At 37.7% G+C, this 16,186-nt stretch overlaps 1 protein-coding gene across 2 annotated transcripts in view; it reads left to right on the top strand.

Moving 5' to 3' along the window:
• Window positions 1-16,186, top strand: part of LOC140165634 (uncharacterized) — a 137,985-nt gene that overhangs the window by 2,004 nt on the left and 119,795 nt on the right. For both annotated transcript variants that reach the window (XM_072188924.1, XM_072188925.1), the window contains exons 2-10: window positions 704-787; window positions 2,310-2,486; window positions 2,868-2,956; window positions 3,271-3,424; window positions 5,377-5,711; window positions 6,062-6,200; window positions 7,095-7,589; window positions 8,363-8,485; window positions 9,192-9,356. In XM_072188924.1, the coding sequence (XP_072045025.1) occupies window positions 704-787; window positions 2,310-2,486; window positions 2,868-2,956; window positions 3,271-3,424; window positions 5,377-5,711; window positions 6,062-6,200; window positions 7,095-7,589; window positions 8,363-8,485; window positions 9,192-9,356 (1,761 nt within the window). The remainder of the gene's footprint in view (window positions 1-703; window positions 788-2,309; window positions 2,487-2,867; window positions 2,957-3,270; window positions 3,425-5,376; window positions 5,712-6,061; window positions 6,201-7,094; window positions 7,590-8,362; window positions 8,486-9,191; window positions 9,357-16,186) is intronic.

The raw sequence follows: 16,186 nt of genomic DNA, 5'->3' as shown, positions 1-16,186 counted from the left end.
TAGTCTCAAACTGTTGTGACGTGTACACTGTTGTAATTAGAGGCGTGGTTTCACAAGCATAATACACGTAGGGCGGCACTGCACGAAAAGGGTGAAATCTTTTGAATATACAGGGTTTTACAGTGAAAAATGCTAACGTACTCTGATGAAATAAAATATCCTGCCTAAACCAATGCCTACATGCGGCCGCTGTATTTGGTTTACAAAATGCGATTGTGTGATAGAGACCGAGATCTAGCTAAATCGGGTCTATGATTAGCTTAGGTCGTTAGGGCGTAAACACGCACGTTTTTTATTTATGACGGAAAATCCGGTTGGCATCCCCCCCTTCGTAGTTTTTAGGGTTAATTGTTCGGGGAAAAAAGGGAACATCGTATCTGATATTGCAATAAGAGTGTATATTTAAGGGGGTACTACACCCCTCAATAAATTTGTGTCTATTTTTGCATTTTTCTCAAAAACTAATAACACAGTGGTAACAAAAGTTATACATATTGTAGGGGCAAGGAATACACTGAAATTTCAGTGTAGTAATTGGATTCCTTGCCCCAATAATATACATAACTTTTGCTACCAGTGTGTTATTATTTTTTGAGAAAAATGCAAAAGTAGTCACAAATTTACCACAGGGGTGTAGTACCCCCTTAACAGTAGGGACTCTTCTCACATTATTGCTTTATCTTTTGCTCAATTTCATATTAAGGTGGAAAAGAAATGCCAATTGGACTTCGCTATTGTAGCCCAATATTTGAAGATTGTGTACCAGAAGAAGAAAAACGACCTCAAGGTAACCAAAAGGATGTTGTCTTTTGATCTACATATTATTGATCTAGAGTAAAAATACTTGGATATGTTGCTTGTTTTTAAAATTGTGGACTGAAATCAGTACAAATATATATACTCAAAGTTCAAAGTTTAGAGCCTATTTAAACATGTTAAATAAGAGAGTAATAGCTAGACTTTTGTGTATAGATTGTATAACTGGGATAGGTAGCTTATGTTAGTTCTTGTGGGTCACTTAATGCTATGTCTTGTAATTTTCTCAAACAATGTCTATTTTTCGGGTCCAGTTCATGTACAGTACATAAACTCAAAGCGGATGCTTAAGGGGTGGTGCAATAATTATGTGTACCCCCGGGGTGGTGGATTCTCAAAATTTTCTGCCAAAAATCGCTTCCCCCCCCCCTCTGCCTGTGCCAAAAAATCTTTGCCCCCCCCTTTCGACGTGCCAAAAACCTTTGCCCCCTTTTGATGTGCCAAAAAATCTTTGCCCCCCCCCCCTTACACATGCAAGATTTTGGGTAACCCGAATTTAAAACCTGAAATTGTCTTAACATATAATGCGAGCGCAGCGAGCAGGAAATTGTGCATATTTGAACGTCTTCGTAACGTTTTCCTACGCCTTTTAGGGCGTAATATAGAAACAGTGCCCAAAATATATGTGCCAAAATTGCTTGCCCCCCCTTTCGACCTGCCAAAATCGCTTGACCCCCCTTTCGACCTGCCAAAAATGCTTGCCCCCCCTTTTGGTCTGCCAAAAATCTTTGCCCCCCCCCTATAATTCACCCCCCGGGGGGTACACATAATTATTGCACCACCCCTAAAACTACTCCATTATCCAACGACACAAACAAACAAACAAACAAACAAAATTAGAAAGGAAAACGAGCAAGGTACACCAACTTGATGTGGGGAAACAAGTAAAATACAGACTAGACAATATGCAGGGGGGGCAAAACCAGCAAATGTAGGCATAGGAAGTAAGCAAAGTTCGATAGCCAAAAATAACCAGTTCCAAGGCTCACAAAAGTGCTAAACCTGCAAAAACAACAAGGATCAATGGTAATACAAAACTGCACTAGAACATGTGATGAAAATCACTGTGCATATAAACAGACACGCTAAACCAAACATCCAGAGTAGGCACAAAATAAGCAAAGTTCGATGGCCAAAAATTGCCAATTCCAGAGCCCACAAAAGTGTCAGGAAAACAGTACACTGGAAGTGATGAAAATCACTGTGTACATAGCAGTCGAACACTAAACGGACAAAAAACAACCGACGTTTCGAGCAGATAAACTGCTCTTCTTCAGGGACAGACAACAAAATATAAAAGCAAACAACAAAAACTACATGCTGTAATTTAAAAACAAATTCAAGTCAAAAACTGAAGGCAAGTTCAAATAGAACTCAGTAGCAAACAAGATAAGCTCAGAGCAAAATAAGCATGTCTTACTTCAATGAAGCACAGTTTACTACGATGAAGCACAGTTTTACCAACTTAATTATTTATTTTTTGCTTCATGCAGCTCCTACAAATACATCGATCCTTGAGCAATGCCCAGAAAACTGGCACGGATATTCTGGATACTGCTATTTCATAAGTAAAACGAATACAAACTTCGATGGGGCTAGAAGTGTTTGCAGCAGCTATGGATCTTCATTAGCCAGTATACACAACGTTGGTGAACAGGTGTTTCTACAAGGTATGTGGTACTTTGGGCAGTTAACCTATTATATTCCGTATTTGAACATGTGAATTATGGCGGGTTGCAGTCTATCTCATTACTTTTACGTTGATCCAGCCGAAGCATATAATTGATATTACGAACTTTTTGTTTATAAATTATTTCATTACACACATAATCTGCCTGAATTGAGATACAGCGTACTTGGATATCAACAGCGTAAGTCGCCTAAATTTTAATTTTGGGATCTGGATTGGTGACGCTGTATGAAAACGTATTCATGATATCCAATGTTATGGAATAGTGTGTGGAATATTTTATACAACGTTATGCGATCTAGGTAATTTTCTCTTCCTATAAGGGTCCCTCACCATTTAAATGATGTTTCTATTTTCCTAGGGCTAACGAAGGATGTTTATTCCAGTCTTTACATTGGTCTGCATGATACACTAGTGGAGGGTACTTATCAATGGACAGACGAGACACTCGTATGAAAATTTTACTTTTAACTTTGAACAGCGATTTTATTATTGTTGAGTGCTAGATATACGTACATAAAAATAACACATTTCTTCATTTTATTGAATGGTATGTACTTTGATGTTATTATTTTTATAAACAACATTATTATATAGAGCAATTTTATTATAGAAAGTTAATATTCGTCCCTTTTTTACTTCAAGAACAGGTTTCATTGTTTCATACATTATGTTACAAAATTCTAAGTATACAGTCATCAGTAAATCTAACCTCATTAAATGATTGAAAATTGGATCATTAATAACTCTTTATTTTAATAAAGTATGATTACCAGAATTGGGCACATGATGAGCCAAACAACTATGGTAATAAGGAGGATTGCATCTTATTCTATGGAAAAGAATTGCGTCATCTTCAGGGATGGTGGAATGACGCTCAATGCTCACAACGGAAATGGAGTATATGCAAAAAAAGAGGTAAGAGTAACTAATGGGTCAGCTCGGTAATCAAAAGTAACGCGCATAGGCGTAGATCCCGGGTGGATGGGGATAAATTCCCCAATATTTTGCCAGGGGATGGTCCATGCAATCACCCCCCCCCCTCCAAGTTGACACCTGTATGTTTGTTTTTTGGCCAAATTAACCTCATATATGACCATATATGACCACTTCGCGCGAATTTATTCCACTTTTGCACCATATCTCATCAGTTTAGTTTCAATATTGCACAAATATTTGCACATTTGTTCCATAAACTTATTAAGTCGCCAAAAGGTGGTGGATTCACTATACTTCAAGAACTTTTTTCTAACCCCATCCACCAATGTCAAAAAGAAATCTACCCCACTGGTAACACGGCCGCATAAATGTTCCCAAATGAACGTCAAAATTACTCTTGTTTCTGTTACCATGGACATTTTAATGATTTTTCTTAATTTTACCCAAAACCAGAGCAAATATAGGCATATTTTAAAAGAACCCGTTGTTTTACATTTCCTGGACATTTTGCCGAAAACACAAACATTTTTGTATTTTTTTCCGTGAACAGTCACTTTAAAATGTACCCCTTTTCTGCGACATTGGGATGCTGTCATATAAAGGGTTCAAAAAAAAATAACTCCCCCCTAAAATTACAAGACATTTCTTTGCATAACTTGACATAGATTTCGTTGTTTTGGAAAATCTAAAAACCTGTGAATAAAGGAATCATTTTCCTACCCTTTCAAAGTTCTTTTATTAAAAAATCTGTTTGTTTTGGCCAAAAATAATCACATTTTCCAAAAATGATGCTTTCAGAAAAAGTTGCACTTTTCCACATCCTATAGATTTAATGTACAAAAACATTCTCGATATCAATGTTTTGATTTATTTAATGGTGTTTTTGTTTTCTTTAATTTTGATGTATAAGATTATCCAGCCACCCATGCAATCATCGTGCAGTATAAAACAATGACTAATTAACATGTACGGGGTTTTTCTAGAAGATTTTATTGAGCCGGTGTTTCAAAAATGGTAAAATCAATTTAGGAGTTACAAAACATTTCTTTGCATAACTTAACATTCATTTTGTTGATTTGAAAAATTTAAAGACCTGTGAATAGAGGCATCTTTTTGCTACCCTACCAAAGTTATCCCTTCTCAAAATCTTTTTTGTTTTGGTCAAAAATAATCACATTGTCCCAAAATAATGCTTTAAAAAAGTTGCGCTTTTCAACATCCCATACATGTATTGTACAAAACTTTCTCGGTATCAATGTTACGATTGATTTAATTGGTGTTTTGTTCCTTCACTTTTTGTCTTTGAACTCTTAGTCACCCATGCAACCATCACGTAGTGCAAAATAATGATTTGTTGAAGCTAATTTTGACATAAATGAGGATGTTGAAAAGTGCAACTTTTTCTGAAAGCATCATTGTTAGAAAACGTGATTATTTTTGGCCAAAACAAAAAGATTTTCAGACGAAAGAACGTTGGGAGGGTAGAAAAACAATTCCTTTATTCACAGGTTTTTAAATTTTTCAAATCCACGAAATGTATGTCAAGTTATGCAGATAAATGTTTTGTAATTTTAGGGGGGAGTTATTTTTTGTGAACCCTTTAGTTATTGTGAGTTGACCGACCTAAGAATAAACACCAAATTTGAAAAGGTTATGGCTAAGCGCAAACTCTTCTTTTTTTTCCTATGCATGTGCTAATCTCAAATTAGCATATGCTTTACGTGGACAGAACTGTTAGTTAACAATGCACGATACAATGATCACTTCAGGAAAGAAAGAGGATAACAACATTATAGATAGAAGTCTCACAAAATATCGAGAGCATTAGTCTTCAAAACATATTTAAAACCTTTATTACACCTTTCCCTATTATGATATTAAATCTAACTATTTGTAGTTATTTACAATTCCTATATTCTTAACATAAATAGCGAGCTGCAACTTCACTCTGGGAATGGAGAGCGGTAGCATTTTAGACAGCCAGCTTTCAGCTTCGAGTGTTTGGGATTCATCACATGGACCAACAAGAGCTCGTCTTAACCAACCACGAGAAGGCTTCTCAAGAGGTGCATGGACGGCTGGGTCACACGCCCAAGATCAGGAGCAGTGGATCCAAGTGTCTTTTCTGAGTGAAACTATTATTACGGCTGTTGTGATGCAAGGGCGGGACGATGAAGACCAGTGGGTCACCCAATATTGGGTTGAATATACACGAGATGGGTTGACATGGAGTTACATCAGTGAAGCCGGCAGCAACAATAACAAGGTGAGCTCCATACAAACGAAGAAACGCTCTATCATCAGTCCAGGTGGAGCATGAGTATTGAATAATAATACTCTAATAGGACAATGGATGTACTGGGTTAATTCATTATCTTCTGAACGTATTTCGTCAAATAGTCGCCCCCCTCAAATACCCCCCCCCCCCCTTGGGAAAATGAAACGCCTCCGGGGGCGTTTATTTGACGAAATATGGTATTATCATTACCTTCTCATGTACTTATCGTGGATATATATGGCACAGTGTCATGTGTACTATATTTCATTGTTGAGTTTACTTTCTATCTGGTTAGTTGCTCGGGTTAATTACGACAATCTCTTGTAATGTTTGTACAGGTATTTACGGCTAATACGGATAACACTACACCCGTTACTGAGACCGTTGACGAGCCAGTGGCAGTTATTGCTATACGTATACGCCCAAAAGCTTGGTATAATTATATCAGTATGCGCTTCGAGCTAAAAGGATGTATTGGTAAATATAAGCTATACACATTTTCACCTGTCACAAAGACTGCGATATGGAAAAATAGTCAAAGATAGAGTTCCGTTGCGTACTAACTGCATTTTACTGCTTCAAGTATTAGAAGAGAGTATGCAAATTCAGAATATGTGTCAAGAAGGCAGCCTTGATCAAACTGTGTTATTGGAGTCAAAACGGGGATTGAATTTGAATATGCTTTGATCAAGTTATAAAATATCTGAAATTGTTCTTCTGGGCCCAAGGAATTTAAGAAAAAGTCAATATTCCTGTATCTCCAGGATGGTTAATAAATGAAGTATAGATCAAAAGGTACAATAACAACGTCATGTGTTAAATAATGTTCAAACTGCACCAAATACAGTAAAGTATTGTGTATGGAGGTGACGTAGGGAAGGGGGTGGTTAAAGCCATTTTGGACGTCATTTGTATTGCGTTATAGTATTTAAACATTACGTTACACTACCTGAAGAGAATTGATCAAAAATAGAATTCCCTCCTGAGGTTGGCATCTGTCAATGAGTTGACCACATCACCAGGCTGTCATTATAGCAAGAGGCAGTATATAGCACACATGGGTCAATGAGTTACATAAAAATGACCTTGTGTGGTATTTGGTTTCCAGGATGTTAATTTGTGGTTAAATGTTGATCCCTCACTACAAGAGTTATTACCGACGATTTGGTTGAAAAAGGAGGTGAGACATGGTCAAATCTCTCTAGGTAACAAAACGTAATGAAAAATATTACCCGTATAATTGGGTGTTCAAAATTACTCATTTTGTTTTAAAATATTACTTAATTTGATAAACGATATGGGACATATGTTCAATGATAGTGAATAATATTAGTGCCATTAAAGGTCATCATACTGTTATTTTTTTTTCAGAAAAGGATAATGCTTGCGTGACTGATTCACGTATTGGCTGGACAGCATCTAACCGAGTTGGTTCACTGGACAGCAGTGATTGGACATTTGTTATTCCTGGAAAGGAAATACCTTGCGATGGGGTCATCACGCACTGGGATTTCTTTTCAAAAACTAGCCAACCTTTTCTGGCAATTATATGGAGACCTGTATCCGGCCAAGAAAATCAATTCAAAATTGTGGGGATAAATAGCATCCCGGCGTTAGAGAAAAAGCAACTCGTACATTACGAAGTACCAGCGTTCGATCGGTTTTACACAAAGAAAGGAGATGTTTTAGGATTTGCATTCAGAACCAGTTTACTCGCCTTGCAAGTTAATTCTGACGATGCTACTCGTGTTCTTTGGTTTAGAAACCGTGATCCATATGGTATGACTGGTGGAGAAATTTATACTTTTGATGGATCTGGTAATAGGGCCTATTCTCTACAAGCAATTGTTAGTCCTATAACAAATGGTAAGATTTAGACAATGTGTATCACTTTATATTACATGGTGGAGAAGGTCGAGCGTTTAGTACTTGTAAAGCAAGTTTTGCATTTGCAAACAAGACCAATACATTTCTGGGATGTTACATTACAATAAAATAGTAGTCCATTGTTGGTCCATAGAAATGTGAACGCTGTATTATGTAGTGTCAAAAAGAGTGGAATGTCTTCACTGTGTCACTGAGTATTACTTGATGCATATGTTTTTTAAATATCCGAATTGCTAGAGGTGCCAGGCGTAGTAAGATTTTAGCTTATGAAAATTGCAGATTTTCTATCAGAGATTAACTCTCTTCATCCGGGTGTCGACTGCAGGCGACAAGTTTCAATTTTTTTTTAAATTCAAAAATTTCAAAAATGTAAAAATTTTCATGACCATAATTGGAACCAGCACGAAAAATGCATTAAAATGAGTACAAACAAGCCTAGTATTGGTTCAGAAGTTCTTATGATAGCGCTTGATATTTTCAGAAAATATTTCAAAAACTTAAACTTTTCCGATAAAGCGCATGGCTAGCATGCAGAGCATTAATGACTGCGCATTAGTTGTTTTGCGTGACACCTGTCACACTGCGCGAGGTTGCGACTGTCCTCAGATCATACGTAAAGCTGCCTACCCTTGCGCTATCAAAACGTCATGACTTGAGAAAAACAGGGACATAAGTGGTTGGTGTTTTATTGAGATACCCTTCGGCCGAAGTTTCAAATTACATAGCTTAGTTTCTTTGTTTTTTCCCTTCAGTTAGTGAATGTGCCACGCGTAAAGGTCGCTGGGGTCCAGTTCAACTTGTCCCCTGCAATAGAGGTTTACACATCTCCGACCAGGAAGCTAACACTCCGAGTACAACACCTCCGACTAGTAATGGTAAGAAACCGGTTGTAATATACTAAACCTTAAGAGAAAGAGACGGAGGATTGGAAGTCGAGGGAATAGAAGACTGGTTGATTGATCGAATTATTCAAAATATGTCTTTTAACAAATAAGGGTTTGAAATTGAGTAAGCTGAAACAACTTGGTACACTCTTGGTACACTATATTGAGTATCTTCAAAACCACCTGTCGCATTGATGACAAGCAATGGTTGTTGGTTGTTTCTTTCAAAACTTAGATAAGCCGTTTGTTAATTTGTCCGTAATGCAAACTTGGCAATTTTAAACCTACCTTTTTTACTTGTTAGAGCAATTTAATAGTTACCAAAGATATTAGACATACATGAGTCTGGACTAAAGCCCACAGGTAGCACTGTACTAAATCTGCTCAATTGGATTGTTATTCATGTGAGCCAAAATTGAGAACCCTAAACATTTATTGAGAAAAGCCCAAAAATCGAATAATGGCGCTACAAAGGTTTTCACCTTACTGATTTATACTGCAAGTTATCGGCATAGCGCATTAAACGCGACGCAATGCCAGCACGCACTGTAAATTGAAGTTTGCCGCGTGTATACAACGACATTATTCGGTGGTACACTATTTGGCTCTCCATTAGCGACTCTCAAACATGACAGAGTTCGAACTTAAGTCTAATCTCTTACTTGCATGTCATCGTATTTAATTCCATTTTCCAAAGAAACGGGTTACTGCGATGCAGATTGGATTGCCTTTGAAGATTATTGTTACTACATGGACGCAGTGCAAAAGATGCCGTATGACGAAGCCAGTAATTATTGCCAAATTCTGGGTGGGAATCTGACAAGTATACACAATTTGAAAGAGCAGTCATTCCATATGGAACGTAAGTTAATATCATGAAAACTAAGTTAGGCTACTAGACAGTGTTAAAATAGTAACCTGACAGAATTTAACATACGTATGAATCGTACGCTCTGAATTCTGTTGCAGAGTTTACATTATACCTATACTATAATAAAAGACAAAGATAAAAAGACTAGTTTGCGTCTGACATTACTGTCAATCAAATTTTCTACGATCCTGAATTGGCTAATAGCACGTATAAGGAAGGTCGCTTCATCTGGCTGGTGCCGATCGGAGAAAAGGAATAGCAGTGAATGGCGAAAAATACGTACTCTTACAAGGCAAAAAGCAACTTTTCTAGGCATTGTGGACATGGTGCCTTCACCAAAGAAAGTTTCCTACTATTAAGACCTAACTTTTGAGATGGTTTGTATGTTTGCTGGTGCAAAATTAACAATAAGGCGCCCGGTTTTACCGCCGTGTTCAGCAACTCATATCATCACGACACTTGTAAACAAATCGTGCTCGGAGTTTGATTGACATATGACGTCAGACGCAAACTAGTCTTTTTTATCTTTGTCTTTCATTATAATCACTTTCTTTATTTCTTCTTCTTTTCATCTTTATTTCAATATCATAGCAACATCTAACATCTTTGTATCTAAGGTAAAAATAGGTTTTGTGATTTTGACAAATTTTATGAATTAAAAACGGTAATGGTTAGAATATTTTTAGACCAAACAGTTTTTGAACCATTCTCTCGAAAGCCGGCAAGTTTTTGCCATTGGACCCAAATTGGCATTATTTTTATTGTAATTAATATTCTTTGTATGAACTGGTAATTCAATTATATGGTAGTTGTAGAAGTCACACCTATGGCGACAACTATTTACACACATGTCTGGCCATATATTGTGCGAGTGCCATCAAAATTTATTGTAAAAATTGCGTGAAATTTAGTTGCTATAGTAACTGAGCCCCTGTGATTTCTAAAACTATCCTGATATTGTAGGATCCAATAATATTAAGAACATACATAATTTGTAAGAGTAATAAAAAAGCACATTTTAGCGCAAAAAACCACATTTACATAGTCTCAGAAAGTTGTTATGATGGAATTGTTTGATGCGCACATTCAGTTTGATAAATGGTATACTTTCTATATCAAATATCTAAATTTTTGAGAATTTCCATGTAAAATTAATGTTTTTTGGTCAAAATTTGGAAAAATAACCAAAATAATGCATTTTACCCCAAATTTAGCATCAAGCTATAAGAATTTTGTTAATGGATATTGAATATATGCATGTCACATGTATTCTCCCTAGCAAATACGTAGTACTCGGTGTACTTATTGGTTATTGCATTGAGAGCAGAGGAACCAATATGTATCCTTGCGGAACAGCTCGTATTGACAAAGATATATAAGACGTTTTTATTAGAGGAATATTTTCGTTTATTTCTTACATAATAAAAACAAATAGTGTTCCAAATTATTACAGTAACTGACTCGCTCGTTTTCCATTTTTAAGCATCAGGGTCGAAAGATATAATGCATGTTTTGTCATGTAAATCCAATGATAAAGTGCATTTATAGTGAATAAATCACTTCTAAAATATTCTACTTTGTACCAAAAATGCAACCTCTACTTCTTTTCTTTGATTATATACAGGTGATTTAAAATGACCTGTACCCAAATTCAAAAATTAAAATAAAATACTTACCGACATTTAAATAATTTGTGTTTGTAAGCTGTAACAGGATAGTATGTTACCTATTATTGGTGAACAAATCATGTCTTTACCTCAAATGGTTTTGAAGAAAAGTACATTTTTATAAAACACACCAATTTTGTTACTGCGGTAGAGAACACGGATAAAACTTAGTTCCATGTGTTGGTCTAAAAATTGGATGATAAATTGAAAATGCGATATCTTCTGACTAAAACCACTTATTATCAAAATTCAAAATTACTACTACAGAACACTTATCACTGCTTTCTATGATAGTTTTTTGATATGAACAATATCCGCGAATATATATAAAAAATGGGTAAAGTTGGGTACAGTTCATTTTAAATCACCCTGTAGCTAGTCATAAAGCATTTTTGATGAAGAAAGTTAAACAAATACTCAAAGCTGTTTTTGCTCACCTGAGAGCTTTCGGAAAGTTATTATTATTATTATTCATGGTTTATTCAAACACACTCGCAGCTAAAAGCTGAATTGCTGTGAAGCTCACATATAAAAATATACAATATACAACATGCAATAAATATGATATTAAAGAACAAAATTATAACACACATTAGACCGAATGGGCCAAAACTCCCTCTCCGCAACCAAATCCCAAGGTGGAAAAGTCCTCTTATAAAAGAGAGGACAAAAGACCACGGGAAAAGTATGCAAAGAGGGGGCATAGAACCAGGAAAAAAAAATAACCAATGAGCTGGTAATACAATCTAAAGCATAAATAAACACAAGAGCAATATTGCACATAAGTTAAAATTACAATGTTCAAATGACATACCATAGCATATAATTATTAAGCATTATTTAACAGGTTGACCATGTAAGGAATTGGGCTGTCACGGTATCTATTTGTGCGCCACCTAGGAAGAGTAAGTTTGTGTCCATTTCTAAGCTCACGGCCATGGATTTTCACCCTTTCTTCAGGGAGCCATTCACGAAAAGAATCGGATTCCATGAGTTTTTGAGCAAATTCAAGACACATTTTTTCTCTTCTTTGTGCGAGTCTCTCAAGTGCGCAAGTTTGGAGCGCCTCCTCATAAGATGACTGTCTGGTCAGACCTAAAATAATTCTACACGCTCGTTTTTGGATGCGTTCAATTGCAAGAGATTGCTCCTTGTGATACCACCGTGCCATATTGGCACGACATACTCAACAGTGGCCTAACATAACCTACATAAACAGAAATCATGTCTCTAACGGGAAGGTTGAACCGTTTAAGCGTAGTGAGCATATATAACCTGCTAGATGCTCGTTTTATTACATCTCTTATGTATGTGTCCCATTTGAGATCAGAGCTGATCTGGATACCTAAGATTTTGACAACATTGACTTCAGCCAGTTGTTGGTTGGCTATAGTAAGAGGAGATGGGCTCTCTTGTTGTTGTGAAAAACAAACAGTCATTGACATACATTTTTTTGCATTAAGAGACATGTTGTTGTTGTCTGACCAAGTAACAAACCTGTGTAAGTCCTCCTGTATGACACTTTCTTTGCCTATTTGTGAATTTTCTACAATGGTGAGGTCATCAACATATTTCAGCGCCGTAACATGAGAGTCCTGTGCATTAACTGCATCATTTACCAGACATAGAAATGCTGCAGGACCCACAAGTGTACCCTGTGGGACACCTCCGTTTAATTGCTTCCAGTCAGATGTGACATTTTTGTACCTCACACATTGAGATCTACAAGATAGAAAATCACAAATCCAAGGAATCAGTTCAGATCTCGCACCCATTTGGAGCATTTTTGAAATGACAACGTTATGGTCCACCCTATCATAAGCCTTACTGAAGTCAGTGATCACAATTCGGCTCAAATTCTTGGGCTTATCTGCCGCCATAGACTTTCTGGAGCCTACAACTCCCTACTGCGTCAGTATCACTTTTCCTTGTTCACTCGGTTGATGGACTGGTGAATATGATGCTTGCTACTGGTCAGAAACCATCCGACCGTGACGTGAGTCACGTGTCTGGCACTGACGCAGTAGGGAGTTGTAGGCTCCAGAAAGTCTATGGCAACCCTGGTCCAGTTCAGGTCACTTTTATTGGTCCTGATGTGTATGGACTCCTTCACGCCCCTCCGGAACCAGTCCGTTTCTTTATCGAGGATTTTTGCCCCATTCCAATCAACAGTGTGACCTGCTTTCTGATGGTCTCCCACAGGTGAGGTGGTAGTGCTGGGTCTGCGGTGCTCAGCAATTCGGTGTTCAACTGACGGGCTGTTTCACCGACATACGCAGAGTCACAGTCTTGGCAATTAACCTGGTAAACCGTTCCACAGCATTTACCAGGAGGAACTTTGTCCTTTGGTGCGACAAGAGCAGAGCGGAGCGTGTTGGATGGTTTAAAATGGACGGAAACTCCTCGCTTGGTGAAAATTCGACGAAGGGTTTCAGACGCCCCGCGGACGTAGGGTGTAACTATACTACCGATGTGGGGTTTCTCATGAGTGTCATGTTGTCTAGGTTGAGGAGTGACAGGTTGCGCGACATTAAAAACCCAATCACCATATCCGCAAAGTCTGAGCGATTTCTTGATGTTTTCTTTCTCAATGTTCTTGTCCACATCCTCAGTTATACAAGTGTCTGCTCTATGCATAAGTGTGCGCACTACGGAGAGCTTGTGTTGAAGCGGGTGATGCGATTCAAAGGATAAATATTGGTTGGTGTGGGTCGGCTTTTGGTAGACCGTGACTTTGATCGAACCATCCGGTTTGCGATGAAGCAAAGTGTCTAACATGGGAATTTTACCGTTAACTTCCCTTTCGATGGTAAACTTGATGGCAGGGTTGACACTGTTGAGATGCTGAGTAAAAGTGTCAATGTCGTCACGCTTAAGAACCACCATAGTGTCGTCGACATATCTTCCCCAGTAGGAAGGCTTGACCGGTGAAGTGTTGATGGCTACTTCCTCAAACTCTTCCATGAAAATATTGGCGGTCAGCGGACTACAAGGCGAACCCATGGCTGCACCTTCGATTTGTTGATACACCTGATTTTGGAAGGTGAAATACGTTGTTGTTAAAACAAAACGTAAAAGTTCAACAACTTGAGAGGGGTTGAGGTTAGTTCTCTCATGTAGAGTAGTATCATGTTCCAGTCTAGCGTGTATTATATCCAAGGCTTCCTCCACTGGAACACTGGTGAAAAGTGCGGTGACGTCGTATGACACCATTTCCTCCTCGTCGCTCAGCGAAATACCTCTTATTTTGTCAACAAAGTCAAGGGTATTCTTAATGTGGTAAGGTGTGTTACCCACTAAAGGCGAGATAATCCTGGCACAAAAATTCGCTGTTTCGTACGCGATCGAGCCAATACCCGATATGATGGGTCTGAGAGGGATAGCTGCCTTGTGAATTTTAGGAAGGCCGTAATACCTGGGGGTGGTTTCCGAGGTGGGGTACATCTTCCAAAAATCCTGTTTAGATATAGCAGTCACTTTACCTTGTTCATCTTCCGAAACAACCTGATCTTTAAGTTTCGTGAGAATGGAGACAAGTTGTTTCTTATGTTTACTGGTAGGATCCGTTTTCAACTTCTTGTACGTGGTGGTATCATTCAACAAGTCATTACTTTTCTTGATGTAATCCGATTTGTTCATAATCACTGTCGACCTACCCTTGTCCGCAGGAAGGATAACGATGTTGTCATCCTTTATTAGAATGATAACGATGTTGTCATCCATTATTAGAATGAAAATGTGCGGCAAATATGGAAGTGACATGTATGTACCTGTATGTACATAGGATCTAATGTGGTTTCAGTTTCTGTTTCAGTTTATATTCACCATATATACATTATACAACATTATTCAATATAATAACAAAAGAAACAGTTTGGTGAGGAAACCAAAAGAGCACAGTTCGGAATATAAGATTACCCAGAGGTTGTAAAATTATGATGATAATTACCTTACATAACTACTACAAATATGTCACCGTACACCACGAATGAGCCGTAAAGTCGACAAATTGTATTCAGAGTTACAGTGTAAAATGTACATGAAGGTCGTATTCATAGGTACCTCAATTTGGTGATACATGTATCTCATTTTGATAGCGCCAGTCAAACACCTTTTAAACCAATCAATAATCCTATTGTTGAAGAGGATAATAAGCTTTTACCTATGTCAATAGAATTCTTAAATAGCTCTAGTCTTTGTTTGCTTTTGGCTAAATCCTGTTCAAGTGGTGGGTTACAAAGCATTGTATTTTGTCTAGGTATGTATAACGAACACCTAACAATGAGAGGACATTCCTGAACCTCGTTGGCTTGGGGATGATTTGAAATGACCGTCAATTATGACTGTTTGATATTTATTACCAGCAATGTGGAAAAAGAGACACATGTAGAACCGAAAAAGGTTACCATTTTTTTGAAGGAGCAAAGTTCAACAAACCATAACCCCGCTTCTGTGTATCGTTTGAAGTCAAATGATATACCATTTTAAAACTTATGATATATATTTTCTAAACACAAAATAAAACACAATTGACCGGGCCGAATTTACGGCTCATTCGTGGTGTACGGTCACATATGACAACTACAAACAAGGGACACGACAGGGCAAATGCAAAACAGAACCGGACAGGACATGTGCGACTAAACACAAAAGAGTAGGCAGTGAGTATTGCATCAACTGTAACAAGATAATAATATACAAATATTGACTGCTATGAGGAGCATGGTTAAAATTATAGGCCCAAGCTGATCTCAAAACCATGCTATGACCCGAGGCGCAGCCGAGGGTCATAGCATGGTTTTGAGATCACCGCGGGCCTATAATTTTAACCATGACGCGAATAAAGCAGTCAATATTTGTTTTATATACCTCATTAATATAGATTTTTGTCATCTGATTGGTTAAAAGGTCTATTTTATTGTTCATATTAGGCCATGGTAAAATTTACAAAGAAAGTTTTTCGTTATGAACCGATCGCGTCACCGCAACTGGCAGGCAGTGCGTTGGCGTCGCATACGTTATGCGAACACGCCATCGCGCGCGTAGAGTTTGATCGGGACGCACACCGCGCGATGTGAAAATGACTATGCCCGGGGAATAGTCTTTCTAAAACACTATTGCCCGGGGAATAGTTAAAAAGGAGGGCATAGCTAA

The sequence above is a fragment of the Amphiura filiformis genome, chromosome 12 (assembly GCF_039555335.1).
Source record: "Amphiura filiformis chromosome 12, Afil_fr2py, whole genome shotgun sequence".
Lineage (NCBI taxonomy): Eukaryota > Metazoa > Echinodermata > Ophiuroidea > Amphilepidida > Amphiuridae > Amphiura > Amphiura filiformis.
The sequence above is the reverse complement of the archived record's forward strand: the minus strand, read 5'-3'. Positions and strand labels throughout refer to the sequence as shown.